Below are 17,531 nucleotides of genomic sequence, written 5' to 3'. Positions count from 1 at the left end.
GTGCTCATTGTTTCGACAGTCTCCTGGCCATGATAAAGCAAGAGCGCCTCATAGCGTGCTCCTTCTTACGTTACTTTTTTGTGTTCACGTAAATGCTACTTGCACATTTCTAAACTGGAACGTTAGTTCTGAAATCATACGTCACGTGAGTTGGAGCTGCTCTTGTTATAGTTTTGCCGCACTTGGGCAATACTTGTGAGAGGCCTGCCTCAGAGGCGTACATCATGGTGCTGGTGCGTACAGCCTTCTTATCCCACCACAGAGAAATGAGGGAGTTCCTTTCCCCTGCATCAAATCCAGTAGACTAAATTCTACTTCTCTGTTGCGATCTCCGCATTTGACTTGCTCGAGTTAAGATTTTAAGTCGCTGGTAGTAACCAACATTCTTAGCAGTCTGGTAGTCTGTTTTGTGACGATTTGAAGTGAGCTGTTGGGTAGCCTGTCCATTTAACAGTAAAGTTTGCCTCTCAGTAAGAATCCTGTTTACAGTGTTTCCTAGATGGCAGTGTTTAAAACAAGCATTTGCAATGCAATAGGTCTCGCAGTTACGCGAGTTTAAGCTGTTGGCATTGTAAATGACAATGCCTTTTATTTATGTTTTAATAAGCAAAACAAAAAATGCATTGTCGTTTAGAATGCCAACAGCTCAAACTCGCGTAATTGCGAGACCTATTGCATTGCAAATGCTTGTTTTATTTAAGGTTCACTTTTGCTTGCCCAATTAAACAGTAATCCTTTTTCTAACTTCAACTTGAGTGTGGACTCCATTATTGTTTTCCCATAATTACAGCCCCCTGCCCGCCCTCTGGCTGGTTGCAAAGAGAGTGAGTTTGCTTGTGCTTTTGAATATTTCATCATCGACCTATAATCCTACCCCAGACTTTGATTACTAAAAACTGAGATCCCAGAGAATAAAAAACAAACGAAAGGTGATGGAAAAAATGCTTGCAAATCATCTAACCTCTGGCAATCACTCGGGGTAAACTTTCAGCTTTTGGTTTTTCATCCACTGTGCAACTCTAGACAGAGACCCACCTTATGCAAATCAGTACTGCCAAAGCTCCTCATAGGAATGATCCATTCCAAACCACTCATCAAGCAAGTCTAGATTGGTTTCTGCCTTATTGGTCCTTGTCAGTGAGGCATAGCTTAGATCCTGTGGCACCGAAAGTAAGAGATGCCTGCCTGGGGAGATACTTGGCCACTTAAAGCACTACATGAAACACACAAAAGGTGATCGGAGAAATGCCGGCAAATAGTCTAACCGCAGGCAATCCTTCTTAGTAGCAATCCATTGTTTTTACATAATGTAACATACTATCAGATGCTCACCTTATGCAACCTGAGAATAGACACGTAACAATATCCGCTCTCAGCGAGTTTTAATGTGGATGATCACAACCCAGTTGCACCTGTACTAGTGAAACCTTTTGCTGTAAGGCCTCATGTTACTGTAACAGTTCTACTTTTCTACATAGAATGTGTTTATTTACGTTCCCCTACTACTTCTGATGAAAAACTGATAATTTAATTTTTATATACCAGTGCATGGACAATGTTGGGTGTGTAAAATAATGTTTAACAAAAACGTTGGGAGTCCTTCCTAAATAAACAGCTGCTATTGGAGACATCCCTCAAGGATGGCATACTATCCCACTAAGTTATTGGTAACTTACAATCCATCCTCCTCCATCGGTGTCCATGTCGCAGAGCACAGTCAGGGGTTTTCCATCCTCTGGGTAGATGGTGTACCAGCCACTGAGAATGGTCCCTCTCTGCAGAAGCTCCTTGCAGTTTCTTGACCCTGCATCGTGGGTTGCTGAGGAGAAGATAAGACAAAGATATCATCAAAACAAAATAGGTATAGGCTATGGGAACTAGCATCCAATCGAAAATCATAGAAAATAACAATAGTACTTTTATAGAGAATGTTACAGAAAGGAATATCTTTTTTATATAGAGAAGAGAAGCAGCAAATTATCAGTCAACTCAAATTAAACCAGTCGCTGCTGTCACTGAAAGCGTTCTCAGTCAGAATGTAGGCAGTGCTGCAAAACACCTACTGTACTGGCAAAGGACTGAGCCTATGGTCTTACATATAGCTTTTGATCCAATTGCAAAGCCTGTAACTCTAACATCTAACACACACCAACTGGTATGTAAAAACATGCTTCTTAAAGAAGAAAATATGATGTTCTATAAAAAACACAATACAGGAATGGAGAAAAAATCAGTTATTATTATTCTCAAAATTAATGGTGCTCAATTTACCAACTTCTGAAAGATGAACAGCTGAGCTGGCTTTGCTATGATTTGACCTTCTGTATTGCTAGAAGGAAGTGCTTAACTGTCTGTGACACCTTACCGGCTGGTGAAATGTAGGAGTCCTCACTAGTGCTTTCCTTTAATGAGATGTGAATACTGGTCCCTGAGCAGGAATAAAGGAGTTGGACATTTCCGAGTAAGATGTGGTTATGTGGGATGTGGAATATATCAGCTCTGGAAAGACAACAAGTGAGGGTCCAGGTATTTCACTACCTGGAAAGGCACTAGAGTGAGGCCTGCCCATTCATATTTTTTTATTTCTTTTTATTTTATTACTTATTTGACATTCAATACTATCTTATAATAATCAGCACAGTAACATTAGGTACTACAGCATGTCTTGACCATTCTTTATCCCCTAACGCCTGTTGAAAAGTCATATAGCATCTTAGGCTTCATCTCATCAAGACGTTTAGCATTCAATTGTCCCTACCCTTCCCCGCCCCCAGATTGTGCGTCAGGATGTACTTGCAAGCATTGAATCAGTGGACCCCAACAATCCCTTGGACGTGAGGCAACTGGTAGCTCCTCTGCATATATTTCCAGCTGTTCCTTACAATATTCCATATCCGCTATCCAGTTCTTTGTGTTCGGAGCTTTCTTACTACCCCATTTCATGGCGATATGCCATTTGGCCGTTAAAAGGGCAATAGCTACCAGTCTGTGTTTGGATGATCTTTGTGATTTAACCAGGCCCAATAAGCAAAGCTCTGGGGTTTTAGCTATTGGTTCTGCTAGCATGGTTCCTAATGCGCTTGTCACCTCCTCCCAATATTGCCGTATCAGGGGGCATGCCCATGCAACATGTATAAAGTGTACTTGCATGTCTCCACATCGTATATATTTATCATCCCCCTGTAGGCCATACCTGTGGAGTTCTATCGGCGTGTAGTATGTTTGTTGCAAGAATTTAAAATGGATAATGTGCAGATTACAATTTGGTGCAAGCATCTTTGTATGTGTGAACCAGAATCCCCAGTCATCAGTGGATAGGGGTGTGTCTAGCATGGTATATCATCTTTCTAGCCCCTGTTCAGTACATCTGTATTGTTTGTGCTGTGCTGTATGATAGAGTTTGGTTACAAGATGTATGTGTGTGAGCACCGTCAATAGTGTCTGTAATGTATAGAGTGTAGGGGGTTCCTGGGGGAATGATGGATACACATTTTTGATTGCTAGCCGCAGATGCAGATATGCAAAGAGCGTTAATGAAGTGTAGGCTGTGCCCAGAGTAATGTCCGGTGAATTAATAAATTGTTATTCATGGAACATGTCCCCCATGGTGTGTAAACCTATATCGTCCAGTATTCCTGTGCCCTCTGCTCTTGTGTTACAGATATTTCAGGGTGATGCAACAGTGGCAGGGCCGTAGCGTAGAGGTTGAGTTTGTGGGTGCATTGCCCCAGTGTGCGCCATGCCGTTATGGTACTTTGAACCAGGTTTCTCGCCGAGCGAATAATGCCTGGTCCTTTTTAGGTCTCGCTGAGACAGCGAAAGCTGTCTCTTTGAGACATTTTGTAAGTGGGCTTTCAAAAGTGCTACCCACATGGTTTTGCTAGCCTAGGGCTTGAGTGCACAATGGCGTGCACGTGCACAGCTGCTCCTCTGCTCCTTGCATTCCCCCCTCCCTTCTCACCCAGCCCTTTGATGCTCTGCTCGATTACTCTCACTTTAGCCGCTTTGACCCTTGCATTCCCCCCTCCCTTCTCACCCAGCCCTTTGATGCTCTGCTCGATTACTTTCACTTTCGATGTTTGATCGCAAACGCGATCACTTCCGCTTCGCATAGCCTGTACTTGTTCTCTTTGTCCTCACATATGCTCTTCCCTCTATGTTGTTCTCTCTGGTCTCACATGTGCTATTCCCTCTGTATTTTCACTCTGCCCTCACATGTGCTTTTCCCTCTCCATTTCTCTCTCTTTCCCCACACATGCTATTCCCTCTGTATTTGTCTCTCTTCCCTCACATGTACTCTTCCCTCTGCATTTTTTCTCTATGCTCTCACATGTGCTCTTCGCTCTGTATTTTTTTCGCTGCCCTCGCATGTGTTCTTCTCTCTATATTTTTCTCTCTGCTCTCACATGCTCTCTTCCCACTATGTTTTTATCTCCGGTCTAACATGCGCCCTACCCTCTGTATTTTTTCTCTCCTCCCTCACATGGACTCTTCCCTCTCTATTTTTCTCTCTGCCCTCACGTGCTTTTCCCTCTCTATTTTTCTCTCTGGCCTTACATACTCTTCCCTGTATGTTTTCCTCTTTGCCCTCAAGTGCACTCTTCCCTCTGATCACATGCATACAGAACTATGCACGCATACAAACACACACATGCATTTACACACCCATATGAACATATACAAACACACACAAACATGCATAAACATATGCATATACATGCACACCAACACACCAACCCCACATACACATATAAACAAGCACACACACCAACATACTCAAACACATATACATACACACAAACATGCATACACAGACATAGGTATACACACAAACATATGTGTACACATCCATGAAGACAAATGAACACAATGACACACCATACTTGCACACCAACACACACATGCATACACAAACATATACACATACAAACACACACACATGCATACACACACCGATATATACATATAGACACACAGACTATGCACACACACGCATCTCCAGTACTGTCTCAAGGGAAGAGTCGGTGTCAGCTGTCTCCCAGATGGAGATCTCGCATGAGACAGTAAGACTCAGAGACATGTGGCGGTGGGGAGAGACAGACATGCCTCCCTTTAATTGTGTTGTTGCAAGATGGTGACTATCTTCTGCCACTGGTGCATTCAGATAAGCGGCAGGAAGTTCGTCGGACACATGCACTGGTTTCAATATCGTGAAAGTGGGGTGAACGTTTCACAGATCGGGAGTGTGTGTCAACACGTGTTTCTCCTTCACGGCAATGCCAATCAGTACGTTTTGTTTAACCGTGTGGTCATGAATTCTTTAATTGCATAAGTGAGCGGGTATGGATGTAAACAAAAATGTAACACTAATACCACATTTTCTGTCACTCTTGTGAACAGGTTTGTTGTGAATGTATAAATGAGAATGGCGTTTTAGAATACGTTGCATGGAAAAGGGTCAACATGGTGTATACGTGTTTTTGGGTGTTTTTTTATTTTTTTTAAATTTCTTTTTTATTGCATGGTTAACGTCATGATATACCGGATTCGGATGCTTCATTGCAGATCAGTTGTTTGGCCCGTGGTTATTTACGAGTTTGGAAAATACTTTTGTATTGTTTCGATTCTTTTTGTCTCTGCCCTATCTCTTGGCTGCGTCCTTACTCTCTCCCATCTTCTCTCTCCACCTCTTTGCTACATGTTCTCTCGTAATGTTTTCATTTTCCCCAACTCTCCTCTTTACTCTCTCTAATTCTTTTTTTGCTCCTTTTCTGTCTCTGCCCCTTCTCTCCTCTTTCTCTCCCCACCTGTCCCTTCTCTAACCCCACTCCTCTTCCTCTGCCCGCCCCCCCATCCCTCTCTCTCGCAGTACTGCAGCATAGGCAGCACCAGGTCTCTGATGCCTTCTCAGTGTTGGCCCTGGGGGTGGAGGAGGTAAGTCAGCCCCCCAAGTGAATCCCATTATCAACAGATAGTGAACCTCTATTTACCAACAAGTACGGAGCGGTCTCGGGTGACGGCTGATATGAACAGTGATCTGCTCTCGGCCCCGGCAGGGCCTGTGGGGTGGGGGCGTTACCTTACACTAGGAGAGGAAGTAAAAGTGATATCCTCCCATCCCCCCCACTGTCTCTCCTCACCCTCCACCTCTCTCTCTCCTCCACTTCTGATTCCCTTCCAACTCGGTCTCTCCTTACCCTCCACCTCGGTCTCTCCTTACCCTCCACCTCGGTCTCTCCTTACACTCCACCTCGGTCTCTCCTCACCCTCTGTCTCTCCTCACTCTCCACCTCGGTCTCTCCTCACCCTCCACCTCCGTCTCTCCTCACCCTCCACCTCCATCTCTCCTCAACCTCCACCTCCGTCTCTCCTCACCCTCCACCTCGGTCTCTCCTCACCCTCCACCTCCGTCTCTCCTCACCCCCCACTTCCGTCTCTCCTCACCCTCCACCTCCGTCTCTCCTCACCCTCCAACTCTGTTTCTCCTCACCCTCCACGTGTCTCTCCTCACCCTCCACCTCACCCTCCTCACCCTCCACGTGTCTCTCCTCACCCTCCACGTCTCTCCTCACCCTCCACGTGTCTCTCATCACCCTCCACACATGTCTCTCCTCACCCTCCACGTGTCTCTCCTCACCCTCCACACGTCTCTCCTTACCCTCCACATGTCTCTCCTCACCCTCCACACGTGTCTCTCCTCACCCTCCACACGTGTCTCTCCTCACCCTCCACACGTGTCTCTCCTCACCCGCCACATGTGTCTCTGCTCACCCTCCACACGTGTCTCTGCTCACCCTCCACATGTGTCTCTGCTCACCCTCCACGTGTCTCTCCTCACCCTCCACACGTCTCTCCTCACCCTCCACATGTCTCTCCTCACCCTCCACACGTCTCTCCTCACCCTCCACACGTCTCTCCTCACCCTCCACACGTCTCTCTCCTCACCCTCCACACGTTTCTCTCCTCACCCTCCGTGTCTCTCCTCACCCTCCACGTGTCTCTCCTCACCCTCCGCGTGTCTCTCCTCACCCTCCACGTGTCTCTCCTCACCCTCCACGTGTTTCTCCTCACCCTCCATGTCTCTCCTCACCCTCCACGTGCCTCTCCTCACCCTCCACATGTCTCTCCTCACCCTCCACACGTCTCTCCTCACCCTCCACACGTGTCTCTCCTCACCCTCCACACGTGTCTCTCCTCACCCTCCACGTCTCTCCTCACCCTCCACACGTGTCTCTCCTCACCCTTCACATGTGTCTCTCCTCACCCTCCACACGTGTGTCCTCACCCTCCGCCTCACCCTCCACATGTGTCTCCTCCTCACCCTCCACATGTGTGTCCTCCTCACCCTCCACAGGTGTCTCCTCCTCACGCTCCACATGTGTCTCTCCTCACCCTCCACACGTGTCTCTCCTCACCCTCCACACGTGTCTCTCCTCACCCTACACGTGTCTCTCCTCAACCTCCACGTGTCTCTCCTCACCCTCCACGTGTCTCTGCTGCACGCCTCACACTGCTGCACGCCACACACTGCTGCACGCCTCACACTGCTGCATGCCTCACACTGCTGCACACCTCACACTGCTGCACGCCTCACACTGCTGCACGCCACACACTGCTGCATGCCACACACTGCTGCACACCTCACACTGCTGCATGCCACACACTGCCACACACTGCTGCACGCCGCACACTGCTGCACGCTGCACACTGCTGCACGCCACACACTGCTGCACGCCACACACTGCTACACGAAACATTGCTGCACGCCACACGCTGCTGCACGGCACACACTGATGCAACCGCAACACTGCTACACTGCTGCACACTGCTGCATTACTCACTGCTGCATGCTGCACAACACTGCTGCACGCAGCACACTGCTGCACGCCGCACACTGCTGCATGCCGCTGCACGCCACAGTGCTGCATGCCTCACACTGCTACATGAAACACTGCTGCACGCCGCACACTGCTGCACGCAGCACACTGCTGCTCGCCGCACACTGCTGCACGCCGCTGCACGTCACAGTGCTGCATGCCTCACACTGCTACACAAAACACTGCTGCACGCCGCACACTGCTGCACGCCGCACACTGCTTCACGCCGCACACTGCTGCATGTCGCACACTGTTGCACACCGCACACTGCTGCACGGCGCACACTGCTGCACTCCACACACTGCTTTTATGCGAGTTTATGCTACTGACATTGTAAATGACAATGCCTTTTATTTGTTTTAAAACCAAAACATAAATAAAAGGCATTGTAATTTTACAATGCGAATAGCTCAAACTCTTATAAATGCGAGACCTATTGCATTGCAAATGCTTGTTGTGGTTAGAGGGAGGCCAACGGGGTTGGGTGTGCTTTGTCGGATTCTATGGCAACATGGGTGTGGGTGTAGCCAGTAGTGCACGTAATGTGCTTTATCGCAGAGATAATACAGTTGTAAATCTTGAACTTTGAAGCATCTCTGGGTGTATGGGCGTGTGAGCTCCTTCCTGCCAACTCTTGGTTGCCGGCCCGCCCACGTGAGTGTGCTCATATGCGAACACAATTTTAGAAAGAATTGTTGTGTCAGAGTCATGAATATGTTGAGGAATAGATACAAGAAGCGTAGCAATACTACCATTTTCTGGATCGCTATTGGATTTGCCAAGGACAATAGCAGCCGGATCCAGCGGGCCACCTGACTTTCTCAATTTAGAGAGAGCTCTCCCATAATTTTCACGGACCACCAGTTCCAGGTCTCGGTGTACCCAGATCCCCAGGTATTTAACCGGATCTTTTTGCCAGAGCAGGGGGAAGTCTAGGGGAAACTGCTGTGTACAGGGCGTCAGTGGGATAACCACTGGTTTAGACCAATTTATACTCGGACCGGAGTATCTTCAAAGCGGATGTATTCCCTTATCAAAGCAATTAGATTGTCTGCCGGGTTGCGGACATAGAGACGTATTTTGCCAATGTGAACAACAACCGAGATAAGGGACAACCTTGACGAGTTCCTCTATAAATGCGCAATAGGTCTGCTGTTTTATCATATATTTGAATTCTGACGACAGGTTCAGTGTATAACAGCTGGATCCAACGGAGATAGTTTTGCGGGAACCCCATTTTGCATAGGACCGCGAACATTAATTCCCACTCCACCGAGTCAAATGCCTTGGCGGCGTCCAATAATGCAGCTGCTCAGGCAATCCGGGCCGGAGCCGATAAAATAAGGCAAATATCGTGCGTAAGTTATGATTTGTTGAGCTCGTAGGAAAAAATCCGGATTCATCAGGTAATACTAGGTGCTGCATGAGAGGCTGTAATCTAGTGGCTAGTATTATTGCAAAGATTTTGGCATTGGTATTTATAAGTGAGAGAGGTCCGTAGGAATCACAGTGGTCTGGATTCTTATCTGGTTTGAGCAGGGTTAATAACAGAGCCTTTCATAGAGTCCGGGTACATTGTAAGCTGATGTGGGATTAATAAGTCACTAAACTCCTTATAGAATTCACCCAGCAGGCCTTCCGTTCCGGGGGCCTTACCATTTGGCAGGGTCCTTATTGCGTCCTTCACCTCTTCTTTCATTATAGGCTGCATGTTGTATTCCATATGTCATTTGACAGCCAGGCCAGGGCAACGTCCTCCAAGTAGTCTGCGATTTCGTCACCAAGAGTGGTCAGCCATGTGGAGTATACATACGAGTAGTAGTCTACAAATACCCCTATTATAGCCGGCGTGTCATAGTGTTTCCTGTCCTGTGCTTCAGTTATCTGCACCATTTGTGCGGGGGTTCGGGAAGTCTGCAGTTTTGCTGCGAGTGAATGGCATGAATGGACGCCCTCACCATACCTTTGTGCCGTATACCTTTGTGACAGAAACCTGACTTCGCTCTCTGCCATCTCTTGGTATGCAGTTACTTTATCTCAGAATAGTGGCTAGTAGTGTGGCATTTAGTGTTTGTTCATGTTCCCTATCCAATGTCTGAATAGTTTTTTCCAGATTAGTAAGTTGTTGGCAGATCTTGTGCAGTACACCAGTTTGTTTACTGATACATATCCCTTGCAGTGTTACCTTAAAGGCCTCCCATAGCGTTTGCGTGCTCACCACTGTGCCTGTATTGTGCTCGAAATATTCTACTATAGCATGTCGTATGTCAGCTCTGAAGGCCTGGCCTGGCATTGCTGTTGTCGGGAAGCGCCATGTAAAGTGTTGCGGTGTATGTGTAGGTAGCCGCAGCACCAGCTGGACGGTGTAATGGTCAGACAGGTTCTTTGGCATGTGTTCTATTGTTTCTGTCCATGTGCTAACCTCGCGGGTTGCCAACCAGAAGTCAATCCTGGACCATGAGTTATGGGTGGATGAGGAGTATGTGCCCTCCATGCTTGTTTGCCAAATCGATCAGTGTTTATCAGTCTGTCCACTATCAGGTAAATGTAAGTATTGAAGACCCCGCCCCACACAATCGCAGCTGGAGCCAGCTCATGCAGCCAGACCTATATCTATGTATAAAAGGCCGAATTGTCAGTATTGGGGCCATAAACATTAACTAGTGTCAGGATTGTGGCACTAGAGTTTCCATGTACTATAATGTACCGGCATTGACCGTCCATGGTTGTGTGTAATAATGTGAATGGAGTGCCTTTCTTAACCATCAATAGTACGCCACGGGAGTATGTCGAATAGGAGGATGCTATGCGTGTGGTTGCCCATCTAGTGCCCACATTTCGCTCTGTGTGATCTGCAAGGTGCGTTTCTTGGGAGATTGCCACTTCCACCCCATGTCGATCTAGATATGCCAGTACCTGTCTAATCCTATGCGGATTGTTTAGGCCTCTGACATTCCAGTAGGGTCAGGGGTCTATGGATTTGTGAATTTTGTGGCTTGGTGCTGTGTCTCAATCAATGCGAGGGACCACAATGCTCAGAAGCAGGCTGTAGGTCTGTTGTGCCATTTTGGCCAGTGCCAATAGGAGCTATTCCTCAACCCGGACATTTACCCTCCCCCTCCCACTTCAACACCACAATTGTATCAGAGACAACCCCTTCCCCTAACCGGTTTCCTCAACAACTCCCTCCCCACCCCCCTTTCAACTTTAAAAAAAGGTGTGGTGCACACAAGGGGTGGAAAAAATGGCCCGCTGGATACCCCAGCAGTGTGATATTGCGGGGGGCGCTCAACAGTCATATTTTGGTACGCCAGTAACTGTTTGATGGTCCTTACTTCCTTCTCTTTTACAGTATTGAGACTCTAGTGAGGCACTTGATCCTTCTCAAAGTAGGGAGGCAATCGGCGGGGTTGATAGATATGTTCCTCCCAATTGTCTCCGTATGGGTTTCTAATTATATATTGAAACGCATTATAGTGTAGGACAAGGATTGATAATTTAGTATTAGGTTGGGTCATCTAAGCCTGAGTTATGATCCTGGTCATTAGCTTCTCCTCAGGGTGATTTCTGTCAAATGCTTGCTCTTTCCTGCTGCTTAGGAACTGCTGTAGATTTTTGGGATCTCCGAAGATCTTTGGCCTGCCATCTATGGTTATATTAAGGCGAGCCGGTAACGGCATAGTGTAGACAATATTAATTTCCTGGAGCTTTCTTTTCTTTGGCAAAAAAGTTTTTCATGCCTCCTGGACCTGTGCCATGAAGTCCAGGTAAATAGAGATCTCCGTACCCTCATATCTGAGGGTTTGTAACTCCCTGGAGACACGTAATGCTGCATCGTGGTCTCTGTAGATAAGAACCCTCGCTGTGATAGGATGGGGCTTTGCCCCAGGCGGCGGCTGATCTGTGCCCTTGCTCTACCTCAAATATGTTCGTAAAGGCTTCCTTTCCCAGTAAATCAATATGCAGATTTTCTATGAATCGCTCCATGTTGCCTATGTTTGTAGTTTCAGCAATTCCAAATATTTTAAAGTTGTTGCACCTGGAGCGCGTCTTCAGGTCCCCTGCCTTGGCCTGTAGCAATTCTAGTACTTTATCCATCTTCTTCTGAGTCTCCGCAGTTATATTCTGTGCCTCCTCTGTGTCAGACACTCTGCATTCCCCCTATGCCTAATTGCTCTGCGTGTTTGTCCATTCTCTTTGACAATCTGTCTACATGATATGTTAGAGCGTCTAATTTCCAAACAATGGTCGTTAGTGTGACCTGCATCGCAGTGAGGATTTGGCGCGAGTCTCCTCTGATTTCAGAGTACTGAGATGGTGCTTCTACCCCGGCATCTTCTGGTCCTCGTTGCGCTACCCCTGGGTTAGTCGAATTGTATCCTCAACTGTACCTTAGCTGTTTACCCCCATGTCTCTATTGCGTGGGCACTTTGGGGGGTGAGGCAGAGATAGAGGTTTATTTCCCCGCTGCTGCGCAGTAACTAATAAGTCGGTCAGTGGCTCCGCTTTTATAGCTCAATGGAGGCTTCAGGTAGTAAGGTGATGCAGACTTATGGGGGTGAATTCAGCTGTTGTCTCAGGCGCTCCCCCGCCCCTTCTTAGGTATACAGTTGTGGCCCCAGTGCCAGATCACTTACTATCCCTTCGCCCCAGCAGTTCCTGAGAGCGTCAGGTCCGCTACAGTAACATAGTTATTTAGTGTGCCCCATAGAGCTATGAATGTTTTATATGTATAACTGTTATTATTCCGTACAATTTTGCAAACATTGATCTGGACTCCCACTGTTTAGGTTCAATTTGGGTCACACTAGTGTGTGCAGCACAGGCCGGCTGTGTTTGTAGGCCTCAGTGGGGCTACCGGTGTGCTCAGTGTGCCAGTGCCCTGGTAGCCCTAGCGGTCCCAGTCTCAGTCGGCGGGCAGGTTAACCGAGGGGGAGCCGTCCCCTTCCCGGTCACACAGTCTCTCCTCATGGAGGCTTCCCTCCTCAGGGCCCATCGCCATGCTCTGCAGCAGGCCACGCCCACACTCACCCGCTCACCGCGGCAGGCCCTTAGTTCTACTGTTTGGCTTACCCAGCTTTGCACTGACTTTCCCCCAGGTCGGCGTAAGTTCTGTTCCTCTGGGTAGCAACTGCTCCGTTGCAGGCAATGGTCTGGGTGCATCTGACAGCCTCCGCAACAGTCACCGCCTCTCTAGGTCTGGCGGGCTCCTGCCGCTGCAGCCGTCTCGGTTTCCCTCTGGCCCATCAACTGCAGTAATCACTTTATCACCGCCTCTGGGGCACCAATTACAGCTTTGGACCCCTGATCTTAGTGGTGCTTCTTAGTAGTACCAGGCCGGCAGTCTAGGAGCGTAAAGCCAGCAATATGGTGCAGTATATTGTAGGATAGTCTTGGCAGCTGAAGGAGCTCGCTCAAGAAGCGACCATATTCGAGCTAGGCAAGCTCCACCCTCCCTGCCCATTCATAGTTAAATGTAAAGTGAGACCTGGGAAGGAGAAGAAGTTTTTTTGTATCGGCCCTCTGTAGCCAGTATAGCACCAACCCATTGAGACTGGGAGCTGGTCCCAGAACTAGTTTGATGCAGTTTAGGAGGATCCCACTGCCTATTTCCATAAACACACCTTTGGCTGGCAAACAATCTCCCTTTAGGAGCAGAAAGATTATGCCATGTTGACTTTGCCTCATAATAGTGCACAGTGGGATAGTCTGCAGTAAATTAAGTAGAACGTGCTTTGGAAGTGGGAAGGATTGCCCCTGGAAACCTTTTTTCTGGTTGGACCTGCAGAAGTACGGAGGAGAACTGAGACCTGTGTGGAGACCTGAAGGGCTGGACCTTCTCCCACTTCTACCTGGCACTAAGAAGTGGACTCCCTGGGCCAGTTGGCTGACCTCCAGTGTGTCTACAGGGACAGAACAAAGCTGTAAGAGACCTTTTTCGGAAGTGTTCAGCTGCTCAGTAGGAACTGGAACTGAACTTGACCCTGCTGGTGGCTACTGTTGGAGTGACACCTGGCCCCTGCGTGCTCTGTGGTCCTAATAATCTTAGATTGATTAGGAGGAGCTGCCCCAGAATCTCTGAAACTCTGAAAAGTTGCCACTTAGAACATTTTCAGACTTATAAGACCTCTGGAGGTAAGCGAGATCTCACGGGAAAGGTATCTAATTTTGAAGCTCCTTCGTAGGATACAGCATCAGGCTAGTCCCATAGGAGGATTTTGTGCTTCATAAAAATGACTAAAGCTTTATTTAGAGTTTGTCGGACAGGATACCCTGTTGCATATACGACAGAGTACCCTGTCTACCAAGCTAACTGTCCCCTGCTTCATTTAAAGTTGGCGGACCTTAAGTATTCCACAGACAGGGAGCTTGTTGGTTCTGTCAATGGAGTATGTCCCCCGAAGGCCGGACTGAAAGGGGGCAGTCAGTGTAAAGGCTTTTCTCCAGTCTATCACTGAAAAAAAAACCTGGTGGTAAGGGACAGGAAAGAAACACTAATAACCCCCTACTCCCTAGGGAAAACCTCCCATGCTGTGGGTAGGTCATTATTTTTCTGTTTTTCAGAGATAAACTCTCACTCCCTTGGAGAAAACTCCCAGGGTGTGGGGTTCATAGTTTTTGAAAAGCGAAAAACATCTGAAAACGTTTGAAAATGTTTGACAGCCAGAAATCATGGCTGATGGTGCTGTCCATCAAACTTTACATACACTGACAGGAACCACCACAACAGTGGATCCTGTCAGTGTGCAGAGTTGCTTGCAGGGCAGGTGGACAATATGAAATTTGTCAGACCCTTCATCCACCAAACTCTAAATCAGGTGCTGAGTCTAAATATAGAAATCTTGACCTGGCAAAAATGTCAAAGTATCTGCCCGACGCGACCACATTGTCAGATGCAAAATTTGAATTTCTCCTGCTCAGAGCTATTTCGATCAACATGACCACCTTCAGCAGGACCTCATCCAGTGGCTATCTGTATTGAAGAGGACTTTATCAGACACAGACTTTAATGCTATCCCTGGAGGATTTTAACTTCTATTTCATAGAGTAAGTCAGAAGGAACAATATTTGGCTGGGACAAACCAGCTTTGTGTATCCAACTTGCGTTTCATTGCTGTCAGCATGAAATCGTACCTAGGCGCTGGTCATCTCTGCAAGAGTAATGTTTGGCGCTTTCCTTTTTCTTGGTGCTTTTTACCTTAAAACTTAAAAATTCATATCTCTATTTGTCTTGGTGTGAATTTGCTCGTTAACCTTTTCTCTATCTCTCTAAATTGTTTGTGGGATTTTTTTGTGTTATGTCTTGACTTTTTAACTGTTTTGTATCCGGTATATATTTACCCATTTTCCTAAATTAAGCCTGTCTTATCTGTGCTATAGCTACCAGGAAGATGAGTCCAGCTTTAAATTATTGAAACTGTGTGTTAGCCTGACAAGTTTGTGGTCTTATTTCTTGTAGTGGACCCACATCCACCCCAATTAACAACCCACTTTATTACAGGCACCATTTGTTGAAAAGAAAACCAATGTTTTGGAAAGATGATAAGAAATTTATTTATTTCACTACTCTGCCAAATCCAGCTGTTAGAATTGGAAAACAGCACATGCACAAGTGCACACACAATTCTAGCATTCAGTGGCAAACAAAAGAATACAAGGGAAAATTGGAACCATAAAGACTACACCTCATTTCTACCATTACAATAGAACGGAAAGTTAAATTACAAATACAAATTAACCAAGAAAAGTGACAATTGGAGAAATTACAGTACATAACAGTCAATATGGCCAAGGGTAACAACAGATAGGCAGTAGAGTAGATAAAACACAGATGACAAATAACTTGAAAACTTGGCAAATGGAGGACTTTAATTGCATATCAAGCTAACAACACACAAAACATGTGAACATCTCTATTACATTAAACACATACAATCCCTATGTTTCAAATCTATTCCTCCCCTTTAACTTGACCTGGCAGTAAAGGTGTTCTCTGGTAATTCCAAATTCAAATTTATATCTCTGTGTGGCCCATGAGAGACAGGTGCATCATTATCACCACCCAGAGATAGAGACCACTCTCTGTTAGGGGTTTCCACCAACACACTTGTGGGGATGAAGACCCTTATGAATAAGAAAAGAGGAAAGAAATCCTCCTCTGAATGTCTTCAACTTCTTTTGCCTCCCGCATTACATTTCAAAAGTCTGCATATATTCAATACTCTGGTATCTTGTGTTACAGCATTCCGAGGATTGACCTTTATAGCCTTAATAGTTACGCTATACCTGGAACTTCCCTGGTCTGTATAGCCTTATCTATTCTCCAGGAAAAAAATTAGGAAATTGCATCCTCTTCACCCCATCAAATTTTGCTTTCATACTCAACTGTTTCCAAGTCACTATACTTACAACAGATTTCCTCAATTACCTTTTATCAGCTTGGACAAGTTCGCTTCACAATGCACGACAAACACTATTTAGATGATGGGTCTTTAAACAGTTTGAGAGCAACACAATTCAGAGTCCTGGAATTAAATGCCATTTTCAACCCCTCTTTGCTTGCTCTTTGGGACTACAATTTCCCCACTTTGTACATGCTGGCAACTACCGTTATGATACTTTCTTTACCAATACAGAATGGCTTTAATTTGGGTGCTTTGATAATATCAGATTTGAAATGTCAAAGGACTTCTGCTGTTGTTCCATATAAAAGAACTTGACATCTCTTCTAACCAAAGATTGTGGTAGTTCATTGTTTCCACAAAACTATTGACAAACTTGCAATAATATTCACAGAGGCCAGAAAAAGGCAGAACCCTATTCTTGTAGTCAGAATAAGCTGCACTCTTCATGGCTCCTGCGAATGAGTCTTTGGGCAGTAATCCATCACCAGAAATGATGTGCCCCAGAGATTCAACTTTGTTCTACTCCAGTAGACATTTTTCAGCTTTAAACGTACGCCCTCTCTCTTTCAATATTTCACATACTTCTTTAAGGTATCTCATGTGTTCCACCTCATTTCTAAAAAGACCAAGATTGTCACATATACACATATGTTTCTAAGCCCTTCAAAATGTGAAATATCGATCTCTGACGAACCAAGGACACAGAGGTTAAAACAAAAGGCAGCCTTTTGAATTGAAAAAGCCACTATACTGCAGTGTCAGCAAAGCTGTAAGGGAATGTAATTTATGCAAGGGTGCAATTTGATGGGAGGCTGAGTGAAGATAAAGAGGAAAGAAACATTAGCAACTTCTAAGGTAGCCACCATTTTGTTAAATTTTGGAAGGGATGGCAATATATGGAAGTGTTGGAGTTTAAAGACCTTAGGTCCACACATAGTCTTAATTTGTTATTGGCTTTCCTGGTTAGAACAATAAGAGACATCTATTCACAAGATTCTCCCTCTTGGATTATTTTATCTAGCGGTGTATTGAGTCAATCTCTCACATTCAGGGGAACTTCCCTTAACCTTTTTTTAATCGGTATCACATTTGTTTTTAAGGTAACCTTGTGGAAAATGCCCTTCACCCCTTATATTGGGTTTCAAAAGCAGGCAAAAAGTCATGTGCAAGAATAAGTGTGGCTTATTCATTCTGTAATCAGTTTAGCAAAATGATGCACTCTTTTCATTTGACAACAAGTTTGAAATGT

General features: G+C 46.0%; 1 protein-coding gene across 1 annotated transcript in view; it reads right to left on the bottom strand.

Moving 5' to 3' along the window:
* LOC146868574 (ficolin-1-like) overlaps nucleotides 1–17,531 on the bottom strand; it is a 405,133-nt gene that overhangs the window by 156,117 nt on the left and 231,485 nt on the right. Inside the window, exon 6 of the mRNA XM_085611408.1 lies at nucleotides 1,677–1,819. Within this exon, the coding sequence (XP_085467534.1) occupies nucleotides 1,677–1,819 (143 nt within the window). The remainder of the gene's footprint in view (nucleotides 1–1,676; nucleotides 1,820–17,531) is intronic.

Source organism: Triturus cristatus, chromosome 1_2 (assembly GCF_964204655.1).
Source record: "Triturus cristatus chromosome 1_2, aTriCri1.1, whole genome shotgun sequence".
Classification (NCBI taxonomy): Eukaryota; Metazoa; Chordata; class Amphibia; order Caudata; family Salamandridae; genus Triturus; species Triturus cristatus.
This window is presented reverse-complemented; position numbering and strand designations above follow the sequence as displayed.